The sequence below is a fragment of the Xiphophorus hellerii genome, chromosome 8, assembly GCF_003331165.1.
Source record: "Xiphophorus hellerii strain 12219 chromosome 8, Xiphophorus_hellerii-4.1, whole genome shotgun sequence".
Taxonomy (NCBI): Eukaryota; Metazoa; Chordata; class Actinopteri; order Cyprinodontiformes; family Poeciliidae; genus Xiphophorus; species Xiphophorus hellerii.
Genome location: NC_045679.1, coordinates 1889129 through 1902533, shown reverse-complemented (window position 1 = coordinate 1902533; position 13405 = coordinate 1889129). Strand labels below are relative to the sequence as shown.

Below are 13405 nucleotides of genomic sequence, written 5' to 3'. Positions count from 1 at the left end.
TTTTCATTCTTTATGGTTATGTAAACCCGTCCAACCAGTTTGGATCAGAGTAATTAGATTCCTGTCCAGTAGGCTTGGCTGTCTCATCCCATTATCACCTTCTCTTTGTTTACTGGGAGACGCCACCAACACCATTCATGATGTTCCAACACTAAACAACTACTTATAGCTTTAACCGTTGCTAAGAAAACAATTCTTATGAGCTGGAGAACAAGGACCACCATCAGTGAGACACATTGGAAAAATCTACTCATTGAACACATTTCAATGGAAATAAAATAGATTTCATATGATTCTCATATTTACCTTAAATAATGTCATTTATGTATTATGATCATTGTCTCTGCCCTGTTTTGCTTTTCTTCTTTTTCAGCATCATTTTTCCTTCTCATTTCATGTAGTTTCTGTTTGCAATATAACAAATTCCACTCAGTAGATTTAATTGATCAATTTCATTAAATGATTAAATGAAATTATTATTGCTAGTATTAATATTTTTTGTTGTTTTTGTTGGTTTGTTTGTTTTTATTGCTCTACATACTGATAATGTTGTTCAGACCATTTTTGCTCACACTCTCATATACATTCATTTGCACACAGTTAATAAAACTCATTCTTTGCAACACAATAGCCTCTGTTTTCTTTTTGTTAGCTCCATGATTTTATTTCCCTTTCATTAATGTAATGTATCACACCATGTTTTCTATTTTGATATTAAATAAAGTTTTTTAAAAAATCACACACACATACAATTTTTCTCTCTCACACAGAAAATACTAAAATTTCACATATTTACTATTAAAATATATAATCTAAGAGTCGGAGTGAGGGTTAGAGCCCTTAGTGAACCTCTGAGCGCTTGAGGAGGGAGCGGTAGAGAACTGCTGGCCCAAATTAGCTTTCATAAATCGGATCAACCTTGAGCTAAACGCTGCTTACTCCGCGGAGCGCCAAGATTTAATATCCAACCTGAAACTAACTTCACTGCAGTATCAACGCATGGCCATCTGATGTCCAGATTATGCCCCGCCTCTTCTGGGACAACTCTCACACAGACACATACAAATCTCATTCACTCATTCATTCATTCATTCATTCATTCATTCAGCCTAATGTTATTTTACACACACATTTTCCACCCATCATTCACAATAGTTTGTATGCTTTGTGTGTATGTGTGACATTTTAATAGCCTATATGTGCAGTTTTAATATTGTGTGTGTGTGTGTGTGTGGGTGGGTGTGCGTGTGTGTGTGTGTGTGTGTGTGTGTTTGTGTGTGTTAGTCTTCAGTAGTGTGTGAGAGAGAAAACATTTTTTGTTCTCATATTTGGGAAATCTTGTTACAATCTGATCTTGAGGAAAAAAAATATCGGATTCACAAACTGATTATCTGGAAGTCATGACCTTTTTAACAAGTTCAGCAGCAGATGTGATGATGTCATAATCAAGAAAGGTTAAAAAAATTGACTGGAAAAAATAATAAAAAATCATATAAAGGCATCTATGCAGCATCAGGAGAGTAAATTTAGATGTTTTGCAGGTCTAGACACTCAAAGTTCTCAAAAAATGGATTTAAAGGCTGAAAAAGTGGATTTTCATGAAATGTCCCTTTAATTAAGTAATTCATGACGATGTTAAGTTTTTATGTGTTTGCTGTAAATGTTATGTAACCTCTGTGTGATGCTAACAGTATTGGCCTGGATTCTCTTGGAAAACAGATTTTTTATATCGATGGGATTTTCCAAAACAAAATAAATGCTAAATTAAAAAAAAATAAAAAGTGATGAGGTCTTTAGGGTAGATGAGCCATCATTTGTGACACATCAGTGAATAAAAACATTTAAGTTTTAATGTTAGTGGAGATCCTTAAAGAGTTTTATGGGAGGAAAATATATTTTTAAATAACGCAAGAAGAAACTTTTATCAGAAAAACTTGATTTACTGTGCAATTATTCTAAAGCCGCATGTTCACTAGAGGGCGCCACATCTCTGCCTCAAGACTGTAATTTCCACAGGAACTCTTGGAAAAATGAACAGGAAACAGTTGAGAGAGAAAAACTCACTGAGTAAACACCCTGGGGAGGAACTCTGACACCTGCCTTCGTCTCCGACTAAAATCAAACTAACACTGAACAAGGAGAACAGAGAGAGAACTGAGCAACTAGACACTGAAACACAGACTGCTGCAGGAGGAAAAACAAGCAAATCAAAGTGAAAGTAAGTTCTGAACGTTTCTACAGGTGAGAAACTGACTTCCTGGTTTGACTTTCTGTCTGCTGTAATTTCAGCTTCACTTTGAGACAAAATGGCTTCCAGATCAGACGATGATCTCTGCTGTCCGGTCTGTCTGGAAATGTTTAAGGATCCGGTTCTTCTGTCATGTAGCCACAGCTTCTGTAAGGAGTGTCTGAAGAAATGTTGGAGCACAAGAACTGGTCGTTCATGTCCAGTTTGTAGGAAAAGATCTACATCAGATGCTCCACCCTGTAATCTGGCTCTGAAGAATCTCTGTGAGTCTTTCTTACAGCAGAGAGAGCAGAGAGCTTCAGAGGATCTCTGCTCTCTGCACTCTGAGAAACTCAAACTCTTCTGTCTGGACCATCAGCAGCCAGTTTGTGTTGTCTGCAGAAATTCAGATTTACACAAAAACCATAAATTCAAACCCATCGATGAAGCTGCTCAGCAACACAAGAAGAACCTTCAGGAAACTCTGGAGCCTTTAAAGAAGAAGCTGGAGCTCAGGAAGAAAGTTCAGGAGGAGTTTGATCAGACAGCAGAACACCTGAAGGTCCAGGCCCGACACACAGAGAGGCAGATTATGGAGCAGTTTAAGCAGCTTCATCAGTTTCTAGCAGAGGAAGAGGAGGCCAGGCTGGCTGCACTGAGGGAGGAAGAGGAGCAGAAGAGAGGGATGATGAAGGAGAAGATGGAGGCTCTGAGCAGAGAGATAGCAGCTCTTTCAGACACAGTCAGAGCCACAGAGGAGGAGCTGAGAGCTGAAGACGTCTCATTCCTGCACAACTACAAGGCTGCAGTGGAAAGAGTCCAGCGCTGCCCCCTGCTGGAGGATCCACAGCTGCCCTCAGGAGCTCTGATAGACCAGGCCAAACATCTGGGCAACCTGGCCTTCAACATCTGGAGCAACATGGAGAACATGGTGACCTACACTCCTCTGGTTCTGGACCCAAACACGGCTGGTCCAAAACTCCATCTCTCTGAAGATCTGACCAATGGGTGGAGAGAAGAGGATCAACAGCTTCCTGATAATCCAGAGAGGTTTCGTTACTGTTGGCGTGCTGTTCTGAGTTCTGATGGTTTTAACTCAGGGAACCACAGCTGGGATGTTGATGTTGGAGACAGTTCATTCTGGATACTTGGTGTGTTAGAAGAGTTTGTTCAGAGGAAGAGATATATAGAGTCTGGATTGTTGACTGTAGAGTTTTATTCAGGTAAATACTATGCACAGTCTCCACCAGCTCCTCCCACATGTCTCTCAGTCCAGAAGAATCTCCAGAGGATCAGAGTGAATCTGGACTGGGACAGAGGAAAGCTGTCCTTCTCTGATCTGGATACTAACACACACATACACACCTTCACACACACCTTCACTCACAAGATGCTTCCATTCTTCGCCACTGATGACACAGTAAAGATCGTACCGATGAAGATCTCAGTGATCAAGCAGCAGCTCTGATGATCTCAGCATGAAGATCACAAAGTCCAAATAAAAACTTATTGATCAGATTGAAACTGTGAGTTTTAAAGAGGAAACTGGAGATGATCTGATCATCTGGAGATTCTTCATCTCTAACTTGTATCTTTCATGGTTCTGGGATCTTTTAAACATATCAGGCTTTTAAATCCTTTTCACACGTGAATCCTTCACTTATGGTCTAGTTAAAGTATAACTGCAATGCTTTGGTCTGATTCCTGGTTATTGTAGCTCCACAGACCCTCATCTTCCTGTTCTGAGGCCTTTTAGAGCAACTTGTTTGTAAATTTATTAGCTTGTTTTTTTTTTAATATTTACTGATTTATCTGGACATTTTTACTGTAAAAATGCAACAACTAAATTTTATTAGTTGAAATATTAATGGTTTTGGTTCATATAAAAAAAGAGTGAAAATATTTGAACATCTATCTGGTCTACATGCTGATATTTGTCTCCAGATTGAATTTTATTTTTTTAAAATTTCTTTACAAAACTTTCTGTATTTTCAGAATCCCAAATAATAACAGATGGGACTTTAATACAGAATTAAATCAATCTATTGATAAGAAAGCAAGATCTAATTATAGATCAACAATGAAATCATTAGAAATAATTAAACATTATATGAGTGAATTTGGCCTTAGTGAAAGCTGGAGACTGTTACATCCAGTCTGCAAAGATTTTACTTTTTTCTCTTCTGTCCATCATTCATATTCATGGATTGATATGTTTCTAATAATCAATTCCCTCTTGGGAAACATAACAAAAACTGATGTACACTGGATTGTGATCAGTGGTCATTCGCCCATATCTATCTCTGGGAATGTAGAAGAACAGCCTCCCAAGTTCTCCAGTAGATGGCGCCTAAATCTATCACTATTGGAAGAACAAGAGTTTGATAAATATCTAAAAAAGTTTTGACGAGGGAATCAGAGAAAGCTGCATTAAGAGGCAGAATCAGAGCATATGGAGCCATAAGAAAAGGGAGGAAAGTGAAAAATAAACTCGGCTAGAGACGGAAATTATTAGAGGAAATAAGCAACAGAACAATCTGAAGAGAAAATATGTCAGCTAAAATATGATCTAAATACGCTTGTAAACAAGAGAGTACTTCACAGAATCCACTACAAACTCAAAACCGGCATAAAATGGGTTTGTCTCAGTCTGAATTGGGCAGAACTTGTTCACAAAATACCTGTGATACATATTTTCATGCTTTATGGTTATGCAAACCCGTCCAACCAGTTTGGATCAGAGTAACTAGATTCCTGTCCAGTAGGCTTGGCTGTCTCATCCCATTATCACCTTCTCTTTGTTTACTGGGAGACGCCACCAAAACCATTAATGATGTTCCAACACTAAACAACTACTTACAGCTTTAACCATTGCTAAGAAAACAATTCTTATGAGCTGGAGAACAAGGACCACCATCAGTGAGACACATTGGAAAAATCTACTCATTGAACACATTTCAATGGAAATAAAATAGATTTCATATGATTCTCATATTTACCTTAAATTACGTCATTTATGTATTATGATCATTGTCTCTGCCCTGTTTTGCTTTTCTTCTTTTCAGCATCATTTTTCCTTCTCATTTCATGTAGTTCCTGTTTGCAATATAACAAATTCCACTCAGTAGAATTAATTGATCAATTTCATTAAATGATCCATCATGTCTGTATTTACCTGTCTTTCATAATTCATTGATGTTATTATTGCTAGTATTAATATTTTTTTGTTGTTTTGTTTGTGCTCAGTTTGTTTTTATTGCTCTACATATTGATAATGTTGTTCAGACCATTTTTGCTCACACTCTCATATACATTCATTTGCACACAGTTAATAAAACTCATTCTTTGCAACACAATAGCCTCTGTTTTCTTTTTGTTAGCTCCATGATTTTATTTTCCTTTCATTTATGGAATGTATCACACCATGTTTTCTATTTTGATATTAAATAAAGTTTTTAGAAAAAATCACACATGCATACAATTTTTCTCTCTCACACAAAATACTAAAATTTCACATATTTACTATTAAAATATATAATCTAAGAGTCGGAGTGAGGGTTAGAGCCCTTAGTGAACCTCTGAGCGCTTGAGGAGGGAGCGGTAGAGAACTGCTGGCCCAAATTAGCTTTCATAAATCGGATCAACCTTGAGCTAAACGCTGCTTACTCCGCGGAGCGCCAAGATTTAATATCCAACCTGAAACTAACTTCACTGCAGTATCAACGCATGGCCATCTGATATCCAGATTATGCCCCGCCTCTTCTGGGACAACTCTCACACAGACACATACAAATCTCATTCATTCATTCACTCAATCATTCATTCATTCATTCATTCATTCATTCATTCATTCATTCATTCATTCAGTCCAGTGTTAGTTCACACATACATTTTCCACCTATCATTCAGAATAGCATGTCTGTATGCTTTGTGTGTATGTGTGATATTTTAGTAGTGTATATGTGTAACTGGGTGGTGTATTAGTTGAAAACAGTGTTTACATGAAATGGCTGTAAATTCCCACCCGTTTCGGGCCCTTCAATGCATCTATGCCCCGTTTCTCCACCTTCACTTCCGGTTCACAGCATTGTCGGGTTCATTAGTGTATAAAGGCACCGGGTGAGCCCGCCAGGCTAGGAGTGTCAGGTCTGTTGTTGTGTGCAGTTGGATCTCGGTTGGATGAGCGCTGGCGCCGTGCTGGTCGGGAAGCGGCACCAGGATTTGGATCATGGATATTTGTGCTGCTGGTCGGGTAAATTAGTGATGGGCAAATGAATCCTCATGAAGCTATGAAGCTTTCCAACCCTTTGCTTTGCAAAAAGGTTAATTACTCGATGCTTCATTCATCACTCACTAGTGACATCTGCTGGTGAAACTGGAACAGCCTTGTCACTCAGATCACACTAACAAAAATTAGTAAACGCAATATTGTCACAAAGTTTTCATCAAACTCATGTTTAGTAACAGGAGAATCAATTAAATCACATTAAATTGTGACATGTTTTAATATTAAAATGATTTGTAGCCAATCTAATCCTGGTTTATGTTGAACATCAGTGGTTGTGTTGGGTTTTCTTTTATGTCATAGACTGATTTGACAATAGAGACATTTGATGTTTTAGTGTCTTGGGAGTGCAGTGCTTGTTGGGACATTCGCTTTTTCTTGGATTTCTAATTGGCTCTGATCCCTTATATTTAGCTATAAGTGAATTTTAGTCTTGCAACAGGATTAAATCTGTTTCTGCTGTGCAAGACTGATCAGACTACAAATAATAGTGGAAATTTCCAGAAGGTGAGAAATTGGGAGGCGGAGGGGTTGATTATTTTTATGTAAGAAGAATTTTATTGTGAGCGATCATCTCAAAGTTTTCCCAGATGTCAGAGATTTTCCTCTTGGCTCCTTTTCAGTCGAGTTTATTTGTGTGGCAGATTTCAGCAACAATGTAGTTCAAAGAGCTTTACATCATAAAATCACAACAATATAAAGTCATAAAAAACACCATAATCTACAATTGAGAAAACCAGTAACAAAAATTACATTTAGATGAGTTGCATCATTAATACACATAAATATGTTGATGTGTTTATATGTTTATTTTGGCCACTGAAGACAAATATTCTCCTCTGACCAAATGACCTACAGGAACCCATGAAGCAGCACGGCTTATTGTGCTTTTATTTTGAAAACTGAGACGCAAAATGAAGCAGTCACGTGTCCCAGGTGATGCGAGGCGTCGTTTGTTGCCAGTCTCTTGGTTTTCAGCAAGACGACAAGCATCGCAGCAGCGCTTCATCTGACACGCCCCCTTTTTACTGGGTACGCGCCTCAAGCCGGGCTTCAGGTGGCCCATCTCTAGGGTGGATGGATTCTTGATGTCACCTGTGGCTGGTTCTGTGTAACGTCAGCTCACTTTTTATATTGTTGCTACTGGTTTTTCTCACGTGATTTCTAATTGCTTTTCACTGCAGCGTCTGAATGTACCGTTTGTGTGGCTGATTAAGGTACCAGTTTTTCATTTCACCTTATATGGCTTTATTATTGTCCGCAGACACTTTATTGTCATGTTTGGGTATTACAGATTGCTGCTGTTGCATATTATGCTCTCACCAAGGTGCATTTTTTAGATGCTCTCTGTTAATTTGTTAACAGGTCGTCCTCTAGAGTTGGAGTTGTAGCACAAGCACTACAGAACCAGAACCAGTTCATATTTTTTTATTTTTCATTTTATGAATTAGCTGATTGGGCACAGCTTTATAGGACTGGGTTGACGCAATGTGAGATTTGCTTTTCTTTTGTTTAACTTTGTTTTTGTGTCATTAATTTGCGTTGCTACTAATTTGGTTTGCAGTTGTTTGTGTTTAAGTCTCAGATTGCTTCTGGTGTTGTGCTGGGTTCCTGTGCTTTATTGGGTTTTAATTTAGAATAAGAAAGTATATTTTTAATATTGTAAAAGAATACATAAATAAAATATATTTTGTATACTATTTCATCATTTTAAGCCAGACCTACCTGGGTACATTTAACTGGGAGACCCGAGGCTACTTGATGTTATTGAGAGGTCCACCAGTTGGCTTTAGGGCCACGTCCTCTGTCACGATCCGGGTTCTTCCCCCATGTTACACATGTGCAATTTTAATATTTTATGTATACATGTGAGAAAGAAAAATTGTATGCATGTGTGACATTTTAATAGTATATATGTGCAATTTTAATATTTTGTGTGAATGTGAGTCTTTAGTAGTGAGTGAGAGACAAAATATAGTTTTTGTCCTCATATTTGGCAGAACTGAACTCAGACTAAAAGTTCAGTTCTGCTGAACTTGAGGAAAAAAATGTCGGATTCACAAACTGATTATCTGGAAGTCATGACCTTTTTAACAAGTTCAACAGCAAATGTGGTGATGTCATAACCAAGAAACGTTAAATAAATATTCTGAAAATATCATAAAAAAACATATAAAGGCATCTATGCAGCACCAGGAGAGTAAATTTAGATTTTTTGCACTTCTAGACACTCAAAGTTATCAAAAAATGGATTTAAAGGCTGAAAAAGTGGATTTTCATGAAATGTCCCTTTAATTAAGTAATTCATGACGATGTTAAGTTTTTATGTGTTTGCTGTGAATGTTATGTAACCTTTGTGTGATGCTAACAGTCTTGGCCTGGATTCTCTTGGAAAACAGATTTTTAATGTTGATGGTGTTTTCCTGACAAAATTAATAATAAATTAAGAAAAAAAAAAAAGAGGTGAGGTCTTTAGCCATCATTTGTGACACATCAGTCAATAAAGACATTTAAGTTTTAATGTTAGTGGAGATCCTTAAAGAGTTTTATGAGAGGAAAAATATGATTTTAAATAAAGCAAGAAGAAACTATTTTATCTGAAAATGTTGAAGGTGTGGAGCGAGAAAAATGAACAAAGTCCAAACCTTGTTAAAGAGAAAGAACAAAACACAGCTTTATTTCACATCTGCACAGATGCAGAACCCAGAAGAGATCTAACTAGACAAAGGAATCACCTCTCTATATAAACTGTATACTGTCCTTCTCCCACAGACAGAGTGTCATCACCAACATCCCAAGGAGCTAATCAGATTAATACACACACAGAGAAAAATGCAACCTTCAGTTAAAAATGGGTTTCAGGCAGAATATTCTGTGCCTAATAATAATCGCTGAGTCGTCGGTCTGGTCTGTCACTCTGCAAGGTATGAAAACTATTTACTGATCGCCTGTTGCTAAGCTTCTGACACACTGAGGCAAACTGTGAAGGCTAAAAAGAGGAACAATAACTTTATACAAACTGATTAAACATTGTAAGATTAATATTAAATAAACTTCTAATAAAAGTAAACACACTGTAAATAATTATTTTATTCCACAATAGTTTTTGTAAAGCTGCATGTTCACTGTAAATCCTCTAGAGGGCGCCACATCTCTGCCTCAAGACTGTAACTCCAACAGGAACTCTTAGAAAAAATGAACAGGAAACAGTTGAGAGAAAAACTCATAGAGCAGGGGTGTCCAAACTTTTTGCAAAGAGGGCCAGATTTGATAAAGTCAAGATGCGCGGGGCCCAATAGTTTGTTCGGACATTTTTTAACTACAAAAGTGTCATGCAAATACACACTGTTATAAAACAATTTTCATTGTCACAATTATCTTTATTTTTCAAATGACAAAATAGCCAAATATAAGCCACTCAGGCAGATGAGAACAACTCTAAAAACACAAATTCTGCTTTTCTTTCATATCTGGAGAGTCAGATAACATTGAACAAACTGTATGAAATACCTTAAATTTACATGAGTTTAAAAATATCTTTGCCTCAAGAACATTTTAAACAGGAGTTATAAGTAACGCAAAGTTGTCTGTTATTATTAAATCTTAAAACAAGTTAATTTTGCTCTTGTCATTTACAATATCTTTCAGAAAGTAATAGTTTGTATCACATGTACAGGTTCATAACATCAACAGTAATAACCAAATCTTACTCAAGAGTTTAATAAAAATAAGTGCCATAAATCCAAGTGCATAAATGTTCTTTTGGCTTTTCGCTGCTGATAGTGACAGACGTTACCGTTCAAAACACTCAGTTTTATGTCCTCAACTCTCAGTGCCACACTGTTGCGTGCCAGGCAAACATTCGCAAATTCTTGCTTCTTCTCAGGGCAAATGTTCTCCACCATTTTCATAACACAGTTTTGATAAATGTATCTTCAGTAGAAGGTTTGCCATGTTTAGCTATTAACATTAACTTCGTAGCTTGCTTTGGTGGTATTTTCTTTTGACTCAGGCCTAAAGAAATCGCTGTTGTGATGCCAGTGCAGGTTGGAGCTGCTTCAGTTTTTCAGCACGGTCACTTCCTGTTAGCTTGTTGTATGTGTTGGCATGTTTAGTCTGGTAGTGTCTCTTTACGTCAAAATCCTTAAACAAGGCAACCGTCTCATTACAAATTAGACAAGCATAATTGCCTTGATTTTCAGAAAAGAAGTATTGTAATTCCCATCTCTCTTGAAAGCGGCCCTCACTGTAAACTTTCCTCGTTTTCTTTGCAGTGGCCATGGCAGAAATGAGTGGAGAGGGGTTCGCTGCACCGAGGCAGAGACTGATAGTATTAAAGTGGTGCTGCTTTCACCATTTGGTGAAAGGAGGAATTACAGTTTCAAGTTTTATGATTTATTTATTCTGTTTCACAGTGCAGGCGGGCCATAAATAATACATTATAAGACCGAAGCTGCGGGCCGTATGAAATCTGACCGCGGGCCGTGATTGGCCCCAGGGCCGGACTTTGGACATGCCTGTCATAGAGTAAACACCCTGAGGAGGAAGTCTGACTCCTGCCTTCGTCTCCGACTGAAATCAAACTAACACTGAACAAGGAGAACAGAGAGAGAACTGAGCAACTAGACACTGAAACACAGACTGCTGCAGGAGGAAAAACAAGACAATCAAAGTGAAAGTAAGTTCAGAAAGTTTCTACAGGAGAGAAACTGACTTCCTGGTTTGACTTTCTGTCTGCTGTGATTTCAGCTTCACTCTGAGACAAAATGGCTTCCAGATCAGACGATGATCTCTGCTGTCCGGTCTGTCTGGAAATATTTAAGGATCCGGTTATTCTGTCATGTAGCCACAGCTTCTGTAAGGAGTGTCTGCAGAAATATTGGAGAGAGAAACCAGGAAGAGAGTGTCCAGTTTGTAAAAGGAGATCTTCTAAAGATGAACCACTTCCTAATCTGGCTCTGAAGAATCTCTGTGAGTCTTTCTTACAGCAGAGAGAGCAGAGAGCTTCAGAGGATCTCTGCTCTCTGCACTCTGAGAAACTCAAACTCTTCTGTCTGGACCATCAGCAGCCAGTTTGTCTCGTCTGCAGAGATTCAGAAAAACACACCAATCACAGATTCAAACCCATTAATGAAGCTGCTCAGCAACACAAGAAGAAACTTCAGGAAACTCTGGAGCCTTTAAAGAAGAAGCTGGAGCTCAGGAAGAAAGTTCAGGAGGAGTTTGATCAGACAGCAGAAGACCTGAAGGTCCAGGCCCGACACACAGAGAGGCAGATTATGGAGCAGTTTAAGCAGCTTCATCAGTTTCTAGCAGAGGAAGAGGAGGCCAGGCTGGCTGCACTGAGGGAGGAAGAGGAGCAGAAGAGAGGGATGATGAAGGAGAAGATGGAGGCTCTGAGCAGAGAGATAGCAGCTCTTTCAGACACAGTCAGAGCCACAGAGGAGGAGCTGAGAGCTGAAGACGTCTCATTCCTGCACAACTACAAGGCTGCAGTGGAAAGAGTCCAGCGCTGCCCCCTGCTGGAGGATCCACAGCTGCCCTCAGGAGCTCTGATAGACCAGGCCAAACATCTGGGCAACCTGGCCTTCAACATCTGGAGCAACATGGAGAACATGGTGACCTACACTCCACTGGTTCTGGACCCAAACACGGCTGGTCCAGATCTCCATCTGTCTGAAGATCTGACCAGCTTTAGAATAGGAGAGGAACAGCAGCTTCCTGATAATCCAGAGAGATTTGATATTAACTGGCGCTGGTCTGTTCTGAGTTCTGATGGTTTTAACTCAGGGAACCACAGCTGGGATGTTGATGTTGGAGACAGTAAATACTGGGAACTTGGTGTGTTAGAAGAGTCTGTTCAGAGGAAGGGAGACATAAAGTCTGGATTGTTGGTTATATTTTTCTATTCAGGTAATTACTATGCACGTTCTCCACCAGCTCCTTTCACCCGTCTCTCAGTCCAGAAGAATCTCCAGAGGATCAGAGTGAATCTGGACTGGGACAGAGGAAAGCTGTCCTTCTCTGATCTGGATACTAACACACACATACGCACCTTCACACACACCTTCACTCACAAGATGTTTCCGTTCTTCGCCACTACTAAAACATTAAAGATCGTACCGATGAAGATCTCAGTGATCAAGCAGCAGCTCTGATGATCTCAGCATGAAGATCACAAAGTCGAAATAAAAACTTATTGATCAGATTGAAACTGTGAGTTTTAAAGAGGAAACTGGAGATGATCTGATCATCTGGAGATTCTTCATCTCTGACTTTCCAACTATTGTTTCCATTCTAGCAGAAATTAATGTCAATATGTTGAATTGAATGCTGTCTATTTGTAGCTGCTTAGTGATAAAACTGAACTACTGAATGAATCTGAAATGACCTTTTCAGTTACTTCTAAGTTTTTATTTGTGTTGCTTTGACTATTTCCCTGATCAATGCTGTGTTTAAACTTTCTATCATCACTTTTATTATTCAGTAAATACCAGAAAATACTGTGATAATAATCTAAGTCCATGTTGTCCATCGTTAATAACAGGAGATTTTAATCTGGCCTAGAGACTTTCTGTTCAGTTCAGTTCCAAACACTTTGGTTCATCAGACCTTCATAATTAAGAGATTATCATCCAGTTTGTTACTATAAAGATTTCAGAACAATGATAAACTCTACATGATGTTTGTGAAGCACCAAAAACTGAATATTGTTGCAGGAGGGCAGCGTTAATCTTTCATTTCTGATTCTTTAGTCTGAGTTTAGTTTTGGTTTTGAAACAAAACAGAGGAAGAAGTTTTGGACTTTTCATCTCTGTATAATTTGTTTTCCATTTTTAGGGAGATGATGTATGAAATAAGTGCAGAACTGTAATAAATGTTATTTCCATTCA

At 38.4% G+C, this 13405-nt stretch overlaps 3 protein-coding genes across 5 annotated transcripts in view; all 3 read left to right on the top strand.

Annotated features, from left to right (window-relative positions):
* Positions 1–13405, top strand: part of LOC116723912 (nuclear factor 7, brain-like) — a 153432-nt gene that overhangs the window by 99221 nt on the left and 40806 nt on the right. The window lies entirely within an intron of this gene.
* Positions 1–13405, top strand: part of LOC116723907 (nuclear factor 7, ovary-like) — a 19253-nt gene extending 5848 nt beyond the window's left edge. Inside the window, exons 1-2 of one of the 2 annotated variants that reach the window (XM_032569131.1) lie at positions 11041–11190; positions 11262–13405. In XM_032569131.1, coding sequence (XP_032425022.1) covers positions 11279–12670 — 1392 coding nt within the window. In that variant the 5' untranslated portion in view covers positions 11041–11190; positions 11262–11278 and the 3' untranslated portion in view covers positions 12671–13405. Of the gene's footprint in view, positions 1–11040; positions 11191–11261 lie in introns of those variants that run through there. The other variant, XM_032569132.1, reaches the window with a different exon arrangement.
* LOC116723913 (nuclear factor 7, brain-like) lies at positions 2055–3805 on the top strand. The gene is made up of 2 exons (XM_032569141.1): positions 2055–2218; positions 2290–3805. Exon 2 carries the CDS (start codon positions 2307–2309, stop codon positions 3693–3695), a length of 1389 nt encoding a protein of 462 aa, XP_032425032.1. The 5' UTR covers positions 2055–2218; positions 2290–2306; the 3' UTR covers positions 3696–3805.